Below are 20,232 nucleotides of genomic sequence, written 5' to 3'. Positions count from 1 at the left end.
ATTGGGCAGATGGTTTAGATTTCAATCAATTGGTAATGAAGAACCACTGAATGCTTTTGAGTAAGGAAATGATTTGATCTGATTTGTCTTCTAGAGAAATCCTTCTGGGACTATCTGTGGAATGATTGAAGGAGGAAGCGACAGGAGGCAATGAGGTCAGCCAAAGAGTTCTGGCAATATTTTGAGCAGGCAGAGGGAACACGAATGGATATACTGATAACACAGTGACCGTTTATTGAGCATTTGCTTTGGGAGGACCCTGAAGGATTGATACTCTCTCCAATGATAGAGGAAGACACAAAAGCTCAGAGGGGTCAGGCAACTTGGCCCAGGGTCACATAGCTCGTAAACTGGAAGTCAAAACCATTTCTAGTTGGCTGCCAAACCCAAGTTCCTTTTTACTGTATTGTTTTTGTAGTGAAGAAGGGGCTTGAGAGATATCAGGAAAGAAAACTATTCAGAGCACAGTACAGTGTTTAGGGGTCAGACAGAGCTCCCCTCAGACATTGGCTTCAGCACAGTCTACTTGTGTGATCTTGGGTATGCGATTTAATTCTCTCATCCTCAGTTTCACATTTGTTAAATAAGGTGGGGGGAAGTACTCCCTACCTCATGCATTTGCTGAGCTGATGAGATAATGCCTACACACCACTCACCCAGGTCAACGCCCTGAACAGGAGCTCCGGAGGTGTTGGTTCCTGACCACCTGGTTGGTCTGGCAAGGGAGATAGAGATGACTACAGAGGCTGCTAGTTTGGTGACTGACCTCTGGTGACACTTAGAACAATGGACAGGAGATGTTATAGTTGGGTCTGGAAGGCCCTTGAGGGCTCATGTGTGCAAGCTTTGCTCTGATGATGCTATTGAAAGGTATGAAAAATTTTAGGAGGTGAGGCCTTGTTGGAAGAAATGGGTCATTGGGGGCATGCTTTTGAAGGATGTATATTGTTCCTGAACCCGCCATTCTCTTCCTCTTTGTCTCTCTGCTTCTTGGTCACTACAAGGTGAGCAGCTTTGCTCCACCATGTTGTTGGATCTCATCACAGGCCTAGAAACAATGGAGCCAGTCAGCCACGGACTGAAACCCTGAAACTGTGAGCCAAAATACATCTTTCGTCCTCTAAGTTGTTTTTCTTGTGTATTTTGTCACAGTCATAGAAAACTGGCCAACACGGGGAGCAGGGCTAGTTTGTGTGGAAGTGGGGGATGACGTAGATGCTGAGGTTTCAGTGGGTCAGGGGCTGGAGTCTAGCGGCAACATCCAGCAAACGACTGGAAACGTGTGTCTGGGGCTCAAGGGAGAGGCCAGAGCTGGACAGTGAAGTCAGAGAAGTGGACGAGTGGCTCAAAGTGAAAAGGAAAACCAAAATGCTATGTGTAGAACCTCAGAGAAGTTACTGTCTCAGCCTACAGAGGGGAGAAGGAGCACTCAAAAGTGAGATCTTGAAGAATGACCCAGAAGAAAGGAAGAGGACAACAATGGAGGGCACCACCTGAGCAAGGGGAGAAAGCCTCCGGGAGAGGGATCAGCAGAGTCACGTTGCATGAGTAGAATCATTAGAGTTTACATGAAGGAGGTCACTGGTGGGCTCTAAGAGGATGTCACAGGTAAAAGGCAGATTCCAGAGGGGAATGGGGAAAAAAAAGTGCAAGGTGTTCAGTATTGAGAATTTGTCCATTCTGGGCAATAAAATAGTCAAAAGAAAGTAGGAGCTGGGTTGGGAACCAGAGTTTTTGTTTTTTCCTTTTTCTTTTCTGGAGAATAAGGACAACTCAAGCAAGATATTAGGTTCTTTTTGTGATGGAAGATGAGGGTAGGACCAGGCTTTGAGCCTTTTTTTTTTTTTTTTGGTCTTTTTGAGACAGGGTCTTGCTATGCTGTTCAGGCTGGCCTTGAACTCACTTTGTAACCCAGGCTAGCCTTGAACTCGCAATGATCCTCCTGCCTCAGCCTCCCAAGTGCTGGGATTACAGGGATGTGCTACCACGTCTGGCTTCTTGAGCCTTTTTTGAGAGGAGGATACCCCAGGGTGGTTGATAATTACATGCTCACCACATGGCAAGTCCCTTGATGACTTTGGTGAGGTCCCAAAGAATCAAAGCCCTGTTAGCAGCTCAGTCAATATTTTGAGCTTGCAAATCTGCAACATTAAATGCTCCTCTTTGCAACCATATCACTAGATCTTCTGAGTTGAGGGCAGTTAGAAGGCTATGGACTGAGGGTGTTTGAATTCCAGATGAAGCCAACCTATGTGGCTTGTGCTCCAAGGACACTTTCCCAGTCACCCTTTCCCATGCTAATGCTCTCTGTATAGCATGTGATTCTCTCTGGCAAGACAAGTTTGGCTTCAGTGCTGCCGGGCATCTGAGAAGGTGCATCTGAGCTGCTAAGGACAGGGCCCATGCTCCCTGAGTGTGCTCTGAGGCCAGGCAGGGGAAGCATGGCATCATATTCTCCCAGATGTCCTCTGGAAGGGCTTGCATTCTTTCAACCAAAAAAGGGTGGACTTCAGGAGACTTATATGCATGATGCCTGGAAATGTGAGAGAAGCCCAAGGCCACTCCAGCTCCACAAGTGGCCACTAGAGCTCAAGTGCAGGTTGCAGACAAGTTTTAAGGGGCCTCTGAGTGGCCAAGTGTGCCTGGCCTTTGTTGAGCCACATCCGGTCCAGCTGCCTCTCCCTCGCTGTCTCCACCTGTACCCTCTTCCAAGTCCCGCCCATGAAGAACCTGGCAGTGCTTGCTGCATTCAGCATGGCCATTCACATCTCTGAGCCTTACCAGAAGGTCCGAAAGACTTGCTGCACTCCTGACATTCACACTGCTACGTATTCCTGCAACCCTCACCTTTCAAGGTGGGATCACTTGTCACCCCACTGAGCACGGAGCCGAGAGCATGTGACAGCCCTTCTGATGGGTGTATTCCCCCTCCAGACCATGAGGATCTCAGGACAAGGTCAGTTCTGTATTTCTATCATCTGGCCTGGGGTTTGGCAGTGCGAGTAGTAACAGAATCTGTTGGGTAGAGGTGAATTTCTTTTTCTAAAAGGAACTACATGCAGTTTTTCGTGGACAAAGCCTTGGGCTGCTCGACAACCTCAGTGGTCCGACCAGTGGTCAATGAAACCTCAACTTCTTGTGGCTTCCCTGGTGCCCCTCCCCCATCACCTACCTTTAGGATATCTCCAGTGTGAAAGCTCAGCTCATCCTCACCGGATGCCATGAAATCAAACTTGGCGACAGCTTCCATGTTGTGACGTGAAGCTGGAAGAGAAATAATGCAGTCATTGTGCCGTTCCACCAGGGGCAGGGCCACAGAACAGATGGCCCTGCCTGGCAGTCTCAGCAATTGGTGGGACAGTGGCCGAGTGAATGTCTGCTGCCGGCTGGAGAACAAGACTTGGGTTGCCTGCAAGGGCTTGTGTTTGCAGCTAGAGCTGTGAGAGCCTTTGGGATCTGGTTCCTGGGATCATTCTCTGAATCCCCAGCTGCCAGGAGCAGGAAATTCAGGCCAGCAATAGCCTTTCCCCTCTCCTTTCATCTCCCTTGGCCTGGTCTGGCCTGTCACCACTGCTGGTGCATCTCTGTTTCCAGTTGATAAGGACAGAAGGCTTGCTATCAACCGGAATTTGAGGCCCCAGGGGTTAGGAAGACTGCTCTGTAAACACTGTCCCGAGGCTGTCCCTTGGCAGCTATATTTAACCAGGCGGTGTTAATTAGACAGATGCCATTTTCTCTTTTACATCTGAATCATTTAAGAGAATTAGACAGCATTGGCCAGTGGGGAACTGGAAGTTCTTTTTCCGCATGTTTCAGAGTAGGAAACAGCTTGGTCCTTGCACTGGGAGACTTTGAGCTTGGTCAGATTACTTGTTACATCGATATGGCATGAACCAAATACATTTCAGGAAATTTAACTTTGACGTTTCAGAACTGAGTCCATGAGTCAACCTATGTACTACATAGGTACAAACTACAGTTTGTTTGTTTTTTAAGGAGCCTGTGGAGATGGCATAAAAAGAGCAGGGCAGAATCCTCCTCTTACTGGTAAATAGCTGTATGATCTTGGGCCATCTCTTAAACCTCTTGGAGCCTCAGTTTCCTCATTTGTGAAATGGAGATCATTGTATTCAATGGATACAGTTGTGGGTTGAAATGAAGTAATAAATGCAAAGTATTACACAAGATAACCACACCAGGAGTATGTATGCTTTAGAATAAATCTATGGAATGAATCTTTCCTCAGTCAAGACACCCCAGTGGCCAGATAGAGCACAAGTTTCCTCTGGTGTCTCTCATCGCCTATAAACTTTTCTCACTGTAACGTGACGCTTAATCTCCAGAACTATCAAATCCTCTGATTCTCTGCTAAGACAGCTTACTGTCAGGGCAAAAACCGGAAAGCTGAGGCTTGCCAATTATGTTTTTAAAAATTTTCCTAAGTCTCAGCCATGTTGGGTGAGTTAATAAGTAACCCTCAAACCCAGTGGACTTTTAGTGATCAGTAAACTGGGGCCACAATTGTCCTCTCAGTGGGAATTTCTGCCCCAGTAGACAAGATTTAGGTAAATAAGGCAGGTGGCAGCAGGCGGCAGAGTGTAGCAGGGAGAGCTCAGAGGATTAAAGCCAACTGTGACAGGGTGATAGCAAGGGGCTCATGTCTCTGATGTTCCACATTTGCCTGATTTCCCAAGGGTAATTTGGGGTGAAGAATATTACCCATCCAAAGGTAGATATTAAGCAAAAAAATAGCTCAGGAGTCAAATAGTATGTCATAGTTGACTCTTTGAGCTTTTTCACCAGTCAAAACTTATTTCCAAACAGCAAAAACACAAAATCATTTTTTGTACACTTTCTTCAAGATTGGTCCGTCTAAGGCAAATTAGCATTTTTGTGACCTTGGCTGACTCACTGAGCAGGAAGGAGTGTTCTGCCCTCCTGCCTTAATGCTAGCTGTCTTTGCCTGTTTGATGGACTCCATTACATTAACATGCAAAGCTTCTCCTAATTAGGGCCTTGGCATGGTTTGCAGGGGGACTGGCTTCTATGGGTCACCCTCATGGTATCCATAGGAGACACTGGTCACCCCAAAAGATCAAGTGTCACGTGAAGGGTCCTGAAAGTTACGATCCCATTTCCATGCAAATTTACCTTAATAAGCAGAAAGGAGACAAGAGGAGGGCAAATGCTAAGCACATCAGAAAGTCACATAAATTAGAGTTTTAAAAAAAGCAATATCTGAAGCATGTTCTAGGTGTGACCTTGAGTTTGGGAAGACCTCTTTGATATTACTTGTAACTCGGCTTAGGTTTGGGTGCTCGGTCCAGGCTGGCTGTAAATCACATGGGTAAGAAGATCGAGGCAGAAATAAAGTTGCTTTTAGATAATGTCACTACTTTCCACCTTCCCCCCGGAGGCTGGCAGTGCGGCAAAGCCAGTGGCATAGGCATATCACAGGGCTCCTCAGCTTGTAATATTAATCCTGGCTCCAAAAACCCAATTAAACAAGCCCGCTTTTCATGAAATCACTTTGCAAGAAATGAATTTGCTCCCATTTCCATTTATGAAATGAAATCTGTTCAGCTGCTGGTTGGTGGGAGGGAGAAGTTCAAGGTAGGTTGGGGTAGTCTCTGTTTTTGTTCGAATCCCAGGGCTTCACAAACTCCTCCCTCCAAGCACCCCTAATAGCAGAGATTGGGAGATATATCACCCCCCAGAGGTTAGTCTTCTGTCTGTTCATTGAAAGGCATAGAAACTTATGTCCCTATTTTTCTATATCTATTAGTGTTCATTTTGAAATGTCTCCAAAGTACCACCAGGGAAAAGAAAACTGAACTATATAGTTTGTTCTGTATGTATCGATTTGTTGAATAATCTGTACCTGCCACCTCTACACATTGTATCTGGGGAAAAATATATGTATATGATGGGGAGAAAAACTGGCAGCAATAATTGAGAGAGAGAGAGAGAGAGAGAAACACAACAGCCTAAATTCAAGAATGCAATGGTGCCTTCTCACTGCTGTTTGTCATTTTAGTCTTCTGACCTCCGGAGGAGATGAAGAGAGACCCCCTTTTCAGAAGCCTCACAGATGGATTCCATGTGCTCTCCCTGCCAGTGATTAGCTTTACAAATGGCTGAAATGCCACCTGCCACGCAGTGTGAGAGGCTGCAGCCTCCAGGGGCAGCTAAGGTACCTCCCCCCGTCCCCCTCCCCCAGCCACACTGATGATGCCGTTTGTGGGGCCCTCCTGCCAGCTCTGCTTCTCAGCAGCCTTTTGCAACTCTCTCAAGCATCATCCATTAGCAGCCCTGCGACACAGACTTGCTTCACCATGGGGTGATGCCATGCAGGACTGCCCTGACATGATTTCTTCTCCCCTTCCATTTCCACTTAAGCTTCTTTTACCCTTAAGAAAAAAAAAAATCTGAAAAATGTACAGGCTTTACACCAGGAATACTTGTCTCCTTCTAAAATACAGTTGGCCCAGAGAATGAAAACAAAAAGCAGGAGGCCGCTCCTTAAAATTACCTCCATCTGAATGCCAGGTTAAATGGATTTGTTCAAAAACCTACTTATCATCAAAATGGTACTGGGCAAGAAACTTCTTGAACAATTTCAGCTCCTCCTAAGTTGGCTATGAATAGCCAAGGTTTCCATTTTATGTATCTTAAAAAGAGCAATTGCATAACACCACGAAGCTAGGCAAAGATTCCGGCTCAGGACCCAACACAAGAGGGAGTGAGGTCCAAAATTGAATCAGCGATACCACTTCCTATTTTGCTAGGGACAGGTCTAATTTGAATACTTGCCCCAGTTTATGTTGTAATTTAGATAACATAATGCCTTGCAATTTTAAAGAGAGAGAGAGAGAGAGAGACATTGCTTTTTATAAGTCTTGCTAGTTGCACATTTATCAGGACATTAGCCACAAATGTAATTTTTATTAGTTTATTTGTGTATGAAGTGAATGATGAAGAGTTTACATTTTAGGGTTTTGGCCACAGCTACCAGGAGGCACTTGGCAAAAAAATATAAAATTATTCCAGCTAGTTAATGTCACACAATTCAGATACATAAAACTCATAGTCTCTCTTTTTTCTTCCTTCCTTGATCCCCTCCCCCGCCGGCCCCTTTTCTCTGAGATGGGGTCGTGCTGTGATGTCCAGCCTCATCTTAAACTTGTGGGCTGAACTGATCCTCCTGTCTCAGCCTCCTGAGTGGCTGGGATTCCAGGTGCATGCCCTTGGGCCTCGGGGAATCCACGCCGTTCTGTGGGTCAGGTAAAGCCCCTCTTGGAAATGATCAGGAGAATGCTTTCTCTCCCCATGGAATTGACAAAGTTGGCTCAATTACTTTTCAGAAGTGGGAAACCTTATGCTAACCAGGAAAAATGATTATAGCTAAATTCCACTGTACACAATAGAAATGTTCTTGAGAAGTTATTATGAAGAGAGTATTTGTAAATGGAATCATATTAGCAGTGTTATGGAGGCTGACTCTACAAAGGAACCCTGTGGTGAATCTCTTTATAAAATGAAAAGGAAATTTTGTTATGCAAATAACTACCTTTTAATTGATCTGTTTTAAAGTCTAGGTTTTCAGGCACTGAATCTTAAAACAGAGCACACCTGTATATGGCCTCTAGCTCCCCGCACTGGGGGCCAAATATATATTAGATACCCCTCTTCTTAATTCTCAAAACATTTAAAAACTCTCTGCTAAAAAAAAAAAAAAAGCTCTACTATTGCTAAAGAACATTTCATCTTGGAGAATAGACAACATTCACCAATAGTCAACAGCGCTCTGGTAGCCAGGAAGGAGGCCCTAGATGACGAATGAATGGGCAGAGCTGTGTGCCAATAAAACTTTATTTGTAGACATTAAAATTTGAACTCATATGGTTCTTACATGGCACCAACTATTATTATTGTTTTGATTTTTCTCCCCACCACTTAAAAATGTCAAAACCATCTTAGCTCAAAACCATATGAAGGGCTGGACTGGGTTCATCAAGCCTCGATACACATATTTATATGGAGGCACATGTCTGTAGCTACATCTGTATCCTATCTCCCCTTGTAGTGTGCAAGCTTCTTGATAGGAGGGTTGTAGCTTAGTGGTCTTAAGAGTTGGTGGACTGTATTTGAACCTAAAATGTGCCCTTCCTAGGTGCCCTTGTTGCCTCATCCGTAAGTTGGGAGCAACCACACTCAGTTTGTGGGATCATTGTGCTTCAGTGCATAGCCCTAGCACGTAGTAGGTGTCCAGTCGATGGTAGTTCTTATTATTTCTCTGCAGATCCCCTACAATCCCTAGCTGTGCTTCGTAGCCACTTAGTAGATATTAGTTGAGTGAATGAAAGCATGACAAATGTCTTGCCATTAGAAGTATAATAACTACAGTTGGTTTCCTCAGGGAGGGGGACAGCAGACAGAAGAGTCCACTTACAAGGATTCGTTAATTTCCCTCTCCAAGGTGGCCCAGCTTTTCAGCAAATTCAGCCAGAGAGGATGAAACACATACCCACGCTAAGAAGCCTGATTTCTTTAATCCAATAGAGGGCAATGGTGCACCCCAAACCGACGACTGCATCTTAGAACTTTTCTTTGCCTCTTTGAGGCCCTACAGTCTTTATCTAGACAGGTTCGGTGATTGTCCTCATCGTCCTTTGCGAGTTTTAAGGTACATAAATGTTCCATTTTAGAGCCTAGCACCTATAAAATACAGAACTGCTTAAGTGCCAGAGAATTAGAAGTCATCTCCTCTCACACGTTTTCTAAAGCTTGAATTTCTTCTGATCATCCTGGCAAGGAGGTCCTCATTCATTTCAAGGGGACACTGGTCCCTCATCCTGCTTTCCATCCTAGGTTAATGATCCTGTGTTGAAACTCCTACTGTGTGGTTTTTCTTTCTTCTTTTCTTTTCTTTTCTTTTTGTTTGGTTTTATGGACACAGGATTTTGCTATGTAGTTCAGGCTGGTCCTGAACCCACTGTGTAGCCCAGGCTGGCCTTGAACCCATGGAAATCCTCTTGCCTCAGCCTCCTGAATGCTGGGATTTCAGGTATGCACCACCATGCCTGGCTTATGTGGTTTTCTTTTATTGGAACTTCAGAGCGGTATTGGGGACTTTTTTGTGCTTTCGTGGGCTTAGACAAACACAGGAAACTGAGAAAGATACAAATGGCCCTTCTTGAAAACTTGTAAACACAAGGTGAACAAGTGCTTCACAGCTACATGATATTCTTTTAGAGACCCAAACCAATTCATTTGGGAAAAGTAGAGGAGACGGGGGAGCTCAGACCTGGCCAAGAAACTGGGGACTGGTCTTTCCAGATTTTAGCCTCTCAAGTGACAGCACTTTTGTTTCATCCACAGCAGTGGACTCCCTGCTACAGGATCCTTTCTAATCAGCTGGCCATGTTGGAAATGTTAGCTTTCTCGCTGAATGTCTAACAAGTCTTACACGTTTCTTTACTGTGCCTGCTCTGGAATGATCTCCAACTCATTCCCTGCACCCTTTAAAATAGAGGCCCTCAAATCATTTTCTGGAAAGATCTGACTTCTGGTCTCTCTGGAGACTTGGATCTGAGGCCAGGTGCAGAGCATGGGGTGGGAACTGCAGCAGCTACAAGCAGCCCCCTGGGTGCTTCCCACCTGGCCTTCACCACGCTGAGCCTGCAGGTAGCCACATACTCAGGGGTCGCCTGCAGGGTCCTCTGCAGAAATTCTAGAGATCTGCTTATTTGTTTCCTTTGCTTATCTGCACCTCCCAAGGCAAAGGCTCAGGGTCATTTCTTTTTGGGTCAGGACCCCAAGAGAGCAAACAGCCTTCACACCAGATCAAGTGCGCTCTCCAGGGAATGTAAGCATTTCTGACTTTATTGCCACCAAAGTAAGCAAGGACAAGAAAAACACAGCCCACCAGCCCACCACTGGCTAATTGGCTGAGATTCTAGTTCCCTCTAAAAGCCTCCGTTTTCAGTGATTTTGTGCATACAGGACATTCCTTTTTTTCTCTTGTCCTCAGGTGACTCATTATTTTTCCCTTCCTAAGCCCCGGGAAAGCACAAATCCCCCATCATGAGCGGCGGGGGTGAACACATGGAACTAGAGGGGGGCCCTCTGCTGCTAGTCCGAGAACAATCATTCATCAGCACTGACCTGCTGCTGCCAGGCTTGGGGACCATGAGCAAGTGGCTTATGAATAGAAGCCGCCAAGACGCCCCCTCACCTCCCATCCATTCCCGTCCTGTGCGCAGGTGTGCTCCCCAAATAACAATTCATCCTCTCCTCGCTTCTCTTCTGCAGAATGCCACCAACAGAGCTGTCTCTGATGACAGGCGACTAATGGGCAGCTGGCTCTTGAGGGAGGTACTGAGCCGTGGGCAGGGAAGAACTGCTTTCTCTTCTCTCACCAGTCTGGAAGAGCCTGAGGCTCAGCCCATAACCACCCATGTGGCAAGGACAAGGTGGTTGTGCGTGTGTTCTTCCTTTGTGCATGCATACATGTGTGTGTGTGTGTGTGTGTGTGTGTGTGTATGTGTTAGTGTGCTAGTGGGGATTAAACTTGAGAAGCACTAAGCCAAATCCTTTGTTAGATTTTATTTTGAGATAGAACCATACTAAACTGTCCAGGCGGGGCTCAAAGTTTTGATCCTCCTGCCTCAGCCTCCCAGGTAGCTGGGATTATGGGCATGCCTAGCTCTGGCCTTACCTTTTGGGCTTCTCTACTGGTATCCCTCCTGCAGACTCTCATCCAAGCTTTTAGGATTTCAGTCCAACCTGGGACCCCCAGCCCATGCTCGGCTTTGTGGCCTGGCCTTGTGATCTCTTCCTAGTTTCCAAATAGGAGCCATCTCCTCAGTTAGAAGACAATAGGATTTCAGGGTTGGAAGCCAAATAAATATAATATTTTTCAGGCTTACACGTGCTATACAACTGGAGAGCCCCTGTACATCCTTTGTACCCTTTTTTAATCAAGCTGCTGTTTTCCAGGTCCCTCTCTGTCTCTGTGGATTATGGAGATTGCATGGGTCTCGAAGATGCTTTTCTTTTTTGAGTTAGCTCCCTTTTTTTCTGCTGAAATTTGTTTTTTGGGGTTTTGGGGAGAAGAATGAAGTGGAAGAGGGAGTAGACAAGGCAGGAGACAGTCGCCATGCAGGTCACCCCCCTGCCCTGCCGTGTGACTTGGTGGATGCCGAGGACAGAGGCTCGGTCACTTGCCCTCCTTATTCTTCCTGGTTATTTCCTTCCTCTCTACGCCACTCCAGTCTGCTAATAGCATCAAACTTATTTAGTTCAAGGCTTATCACACTACATCTTGTTTGTCCTCATTTTTTTTTTTTTTTATAAGAAGAATATCTTTTCTTTGAGTGTAATGCACATGTTTGATTGAACTCAAGCACCTTCCTTTTGGGTTTTCCTAACTTGCTACTCTGTGCCAGGGGAGGTGGCTCCAACAGCGGGAGGCTCACAGGACTTGGCCTCGGGGGTCAGAGGGACCTGGTTTCAAATCTAGGGTGCCGTCGCTCACTTGGAAGCTGGGGAACCGTGTCTGCTCCGTGCTTCAATTTCTTCTCCAGGAATTCTATTGCTATCTTCCTCTCTCTGCCAGTTTCTCTATCATCATTTCCCCAATATATTCTGCATTCTTCCAGTTCCTTCAGAATCCCATGCTCTTGCCTGAGAAAGGATGCAGAATGCTTGGCTCTCAAAGCACTTTTGTTTGTTTGTTTGATTTTGCTTTGCATTTTGGTAACCTCCCAGCATTTCTCATAAAGAAAAAACAATTTCAAAGCTGTTTTGAAAAAGTATAAATCAGCCACGCATATGCTCCTTTTCAGCCTTTCTATCCCCATTTTCCTCACTTGCCCTGGGCAGTGCTAGCTTCCCTCTACTGGCTTTGGCACCCTGGCCACAGTGTGGTCCTCATCCAAGTACCACACTTTGTGACCAAGATCCCTTGGGGAGCAGGGAGAGAGAGAGAAACCAGCTGAACGGACGTGGGGGAGGCGGTGAGGAGAAGCCTGATGCCAATTTAGCTTCTGTACGCTGCTGTCCACCCTGAGCTCAGTCAATATGTTGTGGATTTTAAACAGGAAACACCTGGACAGCCTCAGAGGTGATGCAGTACCCAAGCTTGGCCAGTGTCTGAAATACCAACCGGCTAAGGATAAGCTGGCATGATCAGTGTGGTTCATTGGGTGCCAAGGGCTTCACAAACCATCACCCTTGGCAACATTTGTTATTATTAGCATCCACATTTTATAGACGGGGCATGGAAGCCAGAGATTGGAGTACATATTTGTTGGCTCCTAAGGCTGTGTGCTTTGTTTTCTTGGTCAGTCTGCCTCAAGAACCGGCACTAGCAAAATCACAAAAGACCTGCTACAGTTGAGGATAACTGCTAACTAGTTTAGGTCCTCCGAACCTTCCTAGGCAGCAGCCCTTCAGCTAGGGAAGTGACAGCGGCAATTCACACCCATGAAATTTAAGCCCACACCTCCTTGGTTATAGAGGCAAACGCCACAATAAGCCAGGCTGACCTTGGACCTAGCGACCACATGCTCTAAGGCAGGAACAGGAGCAATGTCATTCCATAAACTTACGAACTGCTGCTCCTTCCCTTCCTTTTCTTCCTCCTCCTTCCCTTTTCCCCAGCTTACCTTTCCCATCAGCTTCCCCCACAATAGAATCTGTTTTCCAAGTTCTTTCTCTTTCTCCTTTAAGCATTAGTAACTTGCCATGAATCTAATTAGAAGAAAGTGTACCTAAAATGCTTTGGTTATTATTCCCTTACTCTTTTCTTATTAAAATGACACCACGAGCACATCAACCCAACAACAACAACAACAACAAAACACACAGCGCCCAGCAACCCTGCGGAGCTGCCGCTCCTCCTCGCCCCTCTCCCACGCATTGCCTGCCGCTCCCTCACTTTATCCTTATTGTTTCCTAAAGCAGTCACCGCTGTCCACAGACACACCCGGAAGACTGGTGGCAAAACCAGACAGAGGCAAAGCATTCAAAATACCACGCGGCTTCAGAAACCATCGAATGGGCCCTATCACAAGGGCAAGCGTGTAGAGAGGCGGGTGAGGGGCCAGAAAGAGACAGAAGGACAGACAGACAGATAGACAAAAGTTTTTACAGGTCTCCAGATTTCATTTTTTCCCACTTCCCATTTTCTGTTCACATCATGATTTCCCTCCAAATATATTGTCAGGATTTTGTAGCTGCCTTTATATTCTCTTTTTCTACTCTTCCTTTCTGTTTACTTCATGTTTGCTTTTCTTGACTTGGGCTCTGGAAGCTTGATGTACTTATCATATATTTAAAAGCTTCCGTCTTGCTCTGTTGTCACCAGCGCGGTGACATGGTTGGTGACATGGTTTATAAATATGCTCCGTGTCTACTTCCCTTTTCCTTGTTCTCCATGCCCTGGGCTACTGTAATTCTTATGCAGGCAAAGCATGAAAGTGACCATAATTACTTCAATCTTTTTGTCACTTACTCATGTTCCCAAGTCTCCCATTTATTCTTGGAATGCTGGTCATTCTTTAGCTCACCAATCTTAAAGCTTGAAAAAGTGAACATGAAGTCATAAATTGCCCACCTCACTTTGCCTGCCAAGTCTATTTCAGAAGTTAGGGGGAATGACTTTATTTTTTTGAGACAGGGTCTTGCTATGCAATCCAGGGTGGTTTTGAACTCACTATATAGCCCAGGTTGGCCTTGAACTTGCAGCAATCCTCCTGCCTCAGCCTCCCAAGTGCTGGGATTACAGGCGTGCGCCATCATTCCTGGCTGGAATGACATTTTTATGTAGCAACTCACCTGGTAAAGGTACTAAATAGCAGCTAAGCAAAGGGGTAATGGTGTAAATACCTTTCATCAAGTGAATAATTAGAGTTTTCTTATTTTTGAAAAATTCAGGTCTTCCAACTTGAGCTTGGTTAAACTAAGGAGCACCTCCACTTGTCTTAAAACAGGTCTCTTCCTTTTCAATTGCTAGTGTTGATCAAGGACTGCCCCGAATCCCTTGTTCTCAAAGGCAGAAGCGATTCAGAAAGCTGGTGGATCTTCCCCATTCACTGAGATGACAGAGACGTAGCAGTTCATAGAAGGCGGTTTTGGAAAGAACATGTTGAAAGCCTGGAAATGCAGTTATACTGTACCAAAAGGTCTTTCCTTTCAGTCCAAATTCTGTCCAAAGAAGTAAGAAACAAAACAAAAAACCCCGCAGTTGTGGCTGTTTGGGAAGTAAGCACCAACTACAACCAAAACCCAGGTGTTTCCTGTGGCCACGAACGTGGCTGTGTTAGTTATTTTCTCATTGATGAGACAAAATACCCAGCACCCAAAATCAAGGGGGGAAAGGTTGATCTAGCTCAGTCCATAGAGATTTCAGTCCATTATCGGCTGGTTCCAAGCAGGACGGTGTGGCAGAGGAGCATTGCAGAGAACAGTTCAAGGTGGCAGAAGACAGCAAAAGCGGTAAGCAAGGGGCCTTCACAGTGTCTTTCTGCCCCTTATAGCTTATCCAGGCTACTCAGGGCAGTAGAACTCACACCCTTAATCCCAGTGCCCTGAGTTTAGCATTGCACCACGAATCAATCCCAGCATTACACACTCCAGATCCAGCTACCTCTGAAAAAGCCCCAGCTGTGACTGCATGAGGCTTTGAGGGAGATCCAGACACAAGCCGAAACAATGGTCAGGCCATGCACCCCCACCTTGGCAGAAAACAGATACACAGGATTACGCTGAACTTTTCTGACTCTCTTTTTGCTTCCATGCCTCACCCTTGGCCAATGGCTCGGCCTATCCCAGTCCATTCTGCGTGGCTTTCTACTTCCGCCCTCTGGTTACGGCTTGTAACTCTTTTTTTCACAAGTGAACTTCATGGCTTTTTTGGTTTTTATTCCACAATAAATGGATGTGGACTTTGGAGCAGAGAGCTGGGTTCAAATTTTAGCTCCTCCACTCACCAGTGGTGACCCTTAGCTGACTGGCTGTCTTGGAACTCCTTTCCCCTAGAGTCTCCCTTCAAATGTTTTCCCCTCAGCACTGAAGATTGAACCCTGGACCTTCACACAGAGCTATATCCCCAGCCCTTTATTTTATTTCATTTTATTATATTATTTTTAAGACAGGGTCTTGCTTAAGATGCTAAGTTGCCCAGGTTGGGCTCAAATTTGTGACCTTCCTGCCTCAGCCTCCCAGAGTGCTGGCATGGATCACATACCCAGTCTCCTTCCAAGCTGACATTAACCCGTTACTCCACATTCTTTGAGTGTCAAATTCAAACCCACCAGGTTAAGCACTTATTCGGCCCACCTTCATTTTGTCCTCTAGCTTCTCAAGGGGAAGTGTAACCAAATGCCTTGTGGACACCCAGCCACCTGGCGGCACGGCCCTTTCTTTGTGTGCCAGTCCAGTAACCCCACCGGAAGGGAAATGTGACACACTGGGGGCCACTCCCCCTGCCGGGAGCCACTCCCCCTGCAGGGCCGCCCCTGGGGAGAAACTCACTGTTCTTGTTAGTGTGTGTTGTGCTCCCCCCCACCGTCCCCTTTTCTGAGCCATAGGATTACTTTGGCTTATGGCTTTGAACAGGCTGCTGACGCCTTCCTGGGCTCCTATTCTTCTCCCTCCACCCCTCCGCCCCTGCTTGATGAAGTGAAGACTGCTTGTGGTGAAGCTTTCGGACACGCACTTTCCGAGGGTCATCTTCCCATTCACAATCTGTCAGGGTCACCTTGTCCTGTGACCTCCCAGATCCTCTCAAGTCTTTCCTGTCATGTCAGGCCTTCAGCAATCTCACTCCATCCTGTCTGTCAAAACTGACTTCAGCATTCCGTCAGTTCCTGGAGGCCAACTTGCTTGCATAAATGGCTTCTTATTGTTCTTTATGTGTTGCACCTGTGTTGGTCCTTCTGCTGTCTACTGCACACCGCTGTGTACGGTCGTGCTGGTTGTTCACTACACAAAGGCCACTGAAGCTGTCATGGGGGCTAAAGTCCATCTGTTGCTCTTCCAATCAAGCTGAGTCCTCGTGTGGGCTGCTGAGTCCTCGTGTGGGCTGCATGTGTCTTGAGTTAGGGACACACTTTTCTTACTTAACCCAAGGCACTTCAACTGCTCCCTCAAAGCATTATTTTGGACCTGTTCCTATCATATCCTGTGGTCTCGATGTCACCTCTTCCTTTGGGGGACCTCATACACCTACGCTTTGTGTAGTGCACCCGCCACGTTGGGTAAGGTGGCAAGCACGTGGGCTCTAGCGTCACACTGCCAGTTCTCAGACCTTGGTTCCACCAGTAGCTGGGTGGCCCCAGCAGGCTATTTAACCTCTCTGAGCTTCCGTTTCATTTCTTTAAAACCAGGGATAATACTAGGGCCTGCTTCATAGTGTTCTGGGGAAGAAGATGTGAGATAGTCATTGAAATCAGACACAAAGCAGAGCAGGCACTTAATAGACGGTAGCTGTTTTTACCTTTTCGCATATTTCTCAAAGGCTAACCGCTATCGAGATGTGTTATGGCTCACAGAAATATGAATGGGAAAATGGTACACCTCTATGAGCAGGGTGGCTGGATAAAATACAGAATGCCCACTGAACAACAAATAATTTTTTTTCTTTGTAGGACTGGGATTGAACTCACGGTCTTATTGCCGGGCAAACATTCTATTGCTGAGTCACGATCACAGCCTGTCTTACTTTTCATTTTGAAACAGGGTCTCTAAATTGTCCAGACTAGCCATGAACTTGCAATCCTCCTGCTTCAGCCTCCTGAGTAGCTGGGATTCCAGGCATTTGCCACAACACCTAGCAACAAGTAGGTTTTTAACAGGAGCATCTTCCAAAGTGTTGTCTTTTCTCAGAAATCTCCAAGTGGTAGCCTGGAGCATCAGGGGAGTTAATGGCAAGGGATCATCTGCTCTTTTTACCCTGTCCTCCTGACATTCCCTGCTGTCCTCACCTCACTCACAAGATCTCTCCCGTGGAAACTGGGGAGTGGGCCGGGCTTTGGGATCAGATCTGTGGTCCTGGCCTGAAGCACTTGGATGTTCTGGTGCAGGCTGTGATTTGCATGCAGAAGTGCATATTCTTATTTATACATCCTGTGAGCCACAAAATGTCAAAGCTCCTATTTTCTCTGCCTGTCTTGTGTGCTTTGCTACTTTTAGTATTGTGTGGGTCAAAGGCGCGCTCTCACCATTATGCATTCTGTAATACTATGTGCTTTGATAAGGAGGGTTTCTGTATTGGAATTTCTCTCCTCACAAGTGACTTCTCTTGTCATCCATATTCGTGGCAAAGCAGGCATCCTCCAAGCTCTCTTGCGTATTCAGATATTTCTCTTGAAATTATTCTGGCATTTCACATCGTTATTCTAAAATTCGGTATCTATTTTCTCATACCTATAACTTGTCAAAATTTCCCATGCTTGGCACTTGCACCACAGTACAAAATTCCTGGGCACCAGCCCCCGTCAATTATTAGCAATCCCATCATGTAGTCACCGGGTTGACATTTGCCTGTATCGCCCATGTATCACCCAGTCCTGCTGACAAATCCTTACATCGGTGATACCTCCTCCTCCCTTTACAAGATGTGTGCCTTCCTAGTACCTTGCTTCTTCCTGGAACTATTTTAGAGGAAGTTACTAAACCATCAGCAGTACCAAAGGTGGCTCTGTTCTTTCCATGACCTTCTCTTTCTGTATTCTTTCATCCCAAATCCTCTATCATGAACCCCTTGCCCAGAGGTCTGTCTCATTTCTGACTTTGTACCACCAGGAAATGGCAATGTTTCCCTAGATTAGTTTTCAGGTTTTCTTTGCTGGGCTCTTACTACCCTTCTGGGTATCTCTATGCTTCATGCATTTGCTTGACAAACCGTTCCCAGGCCCCGCTCCATGCCAGGCAATAGAGTGGACCAGAGAACCTGTCCTAGACCTGGAGTGGCTCACAAGGTTAAAGGAGTCAAACCTCAGATTCAACAGATGGAAGGAGAGGTCCCTAATGTAGCCTGCAGCGGAGGCAGGATCAGGAAGTCCCGGGGAAGCTTCCCAAAGGAGGTGACACCTGAGCTGAGTTTTGCAGACAAGAACTGAGGCAGAGTAGAGAGCATAACTGTCACACAGAAGAGATCAGTGTGTGCAAACAGAAGGCAGGAACTTAACTGGTTTGTCATGGTCCTAGTGGTGGCAAGAGATGGAACTGTAAATAAGGCAGGTCAAGGAGGGCCTGGCATGTGTGCTAAGGGCTTTGGACTTTGTCCCAAGGGTGACAGAGACTCCTGAGAATTTAGATAATATTCACATTAGGGCACGCTCAGCCTGGTGGGAGTTTGAAGACAGAAGCCAGGGTGAACAGGAGATGGAGAGGCTATCGCAGTAATCATGGCTAGAAAGGATGAGGGCCTGAGCAACAACAGAGAAAGACCCTGATCTCCCTTTGACACTGGGCGTGGCACATGCTCTTATCTCACGGTAAGTGCTTTGGCCATAGTGTCTCATTTAATGTTTGTAGGAGTCTGGGCAATCCCCTGGACCATCCAAAACAAACAAAGAATCTGAGCGATAAAATGTATTATTCAACTTGCCTGATGAATAAGGAAATTGAGGCTCAAAGAATTTAACTGCCCAAGTTCACAGGTATCAAAAAAATGGTGGAACCAGGATTCAAACTCAGCCTGTGCAGTTAACCACCATTCTCCCTTACCATAATTCAAGAGAACTGCTATGAATTATTGACCAGGTAGAAGTGGCTAAAAGGCAGGGCACTGTCCATTAGAAATAGAAAGTGAGTCACAAATGCAAGCCACACGTATAATTTTAAATATTCTAGTGGCACATTAAAAAGTAAAAAAACCTACTAATTTTAATAATTTATTCTATTTCACCCAATCTAAGAAACTATTAGCTCAGCATGAAGTCAATATAAAATATTCAAATATGTTGCATTCTTTTTTCCCCTAAGTCTTCGCAAGCCGGTGTGTATTTTATACTTAAGGCACTTGTCAGTTTTGACGAGTATGGGTCTACAGTGATCCTTGGAATTCTCTCATTGTGGTAGACGGCCATGGTACTTCAAGGAAGTGATGTAATAGGAGTTTGAAATGCCAGAGACTCCCACTCAGGGGTTGGATACATAGGTGTATATCTCAGCCAAAAAGTCGGGGTAAGGGTGAAAATTTGAGGGCTAACATATACATTGTTAAAGCCCTGAGTAAGAACAAACGGGCCCAGAGCACTCTCATTGGAAGGTCTGAGCTTCTGGGAGCCTCAGGAAGGGAGGGAGGCCTTGCTTGCCTGCAGCAGTGGGAGAAGCATCCTCCTTTGCGGGGGAGGGAAGGAGGACCAGGTGAGTGTGGACACAAGAGGGAGGTTTGTGTAGGCAAAGGGAGTGGGTAGAGGCGGGAAGTGGGTGGCTTCTAATATAATATTGAAGGCACCCGCCTGTTTTATTTCCTTTCTTCTATTCCATAGCTTTTATCCCTGGCTGCTCACAAAATCTATATGTGAAAGGGGACAAAGAGACAAAATGAAAATATTTGTCCAGCGAGGGACTAAAACCAAGACCAGCACTTAACTCTCCTAATTGCCAGTCCACCCATTCCCTTTCTTCCTCTTTCTCTCATTAAAGATTTCATTTTGAAGTAATTGTAGGCTCACAGGAGGTTGCAACTGCAGTAGAGAAATGTACTCTTCACTCAGCTCATCCTGCTGGTGATCTCTTACATCACTATCACACAGTTATCAGAACCAGGAGACTGACATTAGCTCATTATCACCAATCAGACTTCTGGCTTCTCGTTTCCTACTTTCTAGCCAGAAGTGTCCTGAGTAAATGAGCCCAAGTCATTTAAGATGTAAGGTTTGACCCAGTCCAAGGGCACTGTGGATTCAGGGGGCTTTTTCCTGGTAACTAAATAACATACCTCTCTAAATTAAATGTCACCTACGTGCTTAGGTCAAAAGCACCTTCTTATGACCGTATGTAATTTTTGGCAGCATTATGCACTTAGACCAGGCTCTCCGCCCTCTGCTCGGCTTTATCTCGTTAGGGACGCAGCAGCGATGAACAGACTGTCCTGTTGTTCCCATCAGCATCTACAGTGAGGAAGATGAGGTTCAGAAGATAAGAGCAACGTGCCCATAGCTGCACCAGTGTACAACCCAGGTATCTCTGAGGTCTGGACTCGAGCTCTGCTTA

At 46.0% G+C, this 20,232-nt stretch overlaps 1 protein-coding gene across 4 annotated transcripts in view; it reads right to left on the bottom strand.

Moving 5' to 3' along the window:
* Grap2 (GRB2-related adaptor protein 2) overlaps positions 1–20,232 on the bottom strand; it is a 66,638-nt gene that overhangs the window by 19,775 nt on the left and 26,631 nt on the right. For 3 of the 4 annotated variants that reach the window (XM_005379304.2, XM_005379302.2, XM_013511605.1), the window contains one exon: positions 3,173–3,264. In XM_005379304.2, the coding sequence (XP_005379361.1) occupies positions 3,173–3,250 (78 nt within the window). In that variant the 5' untranslated portion in view covers positions 3,251–3,264. Of the gene's footprint in view, positions 1–3,172; positions 3,538–20,232 lie in introns of those variants that run through there. The other variant, XM_013511606.1, reaches the window with a different exon arrangement.

The sequence above is a fragment of the Chinchilla lanigera genome, unplaced genomic scaffold (assembly GCF_000276665.1).
Source record: "Chinchilla lanigera isolate Chin_1 unplaced genomic scaffold, ChiLan1.0 scaffold00012, whole genome shotgun sequence".
Lineage (NCBI taxonomy): Eukaryota > Metazoa > Chordata > Mammalia > Rodentia > Chinchillidae > Chinchilla > Chinchilla lanigera.
The sequence above is the reverse complement of the archived record's forward strand: the minus strand, read 5'-3'. Positions and strand labels throughout refer to the sequence as shown.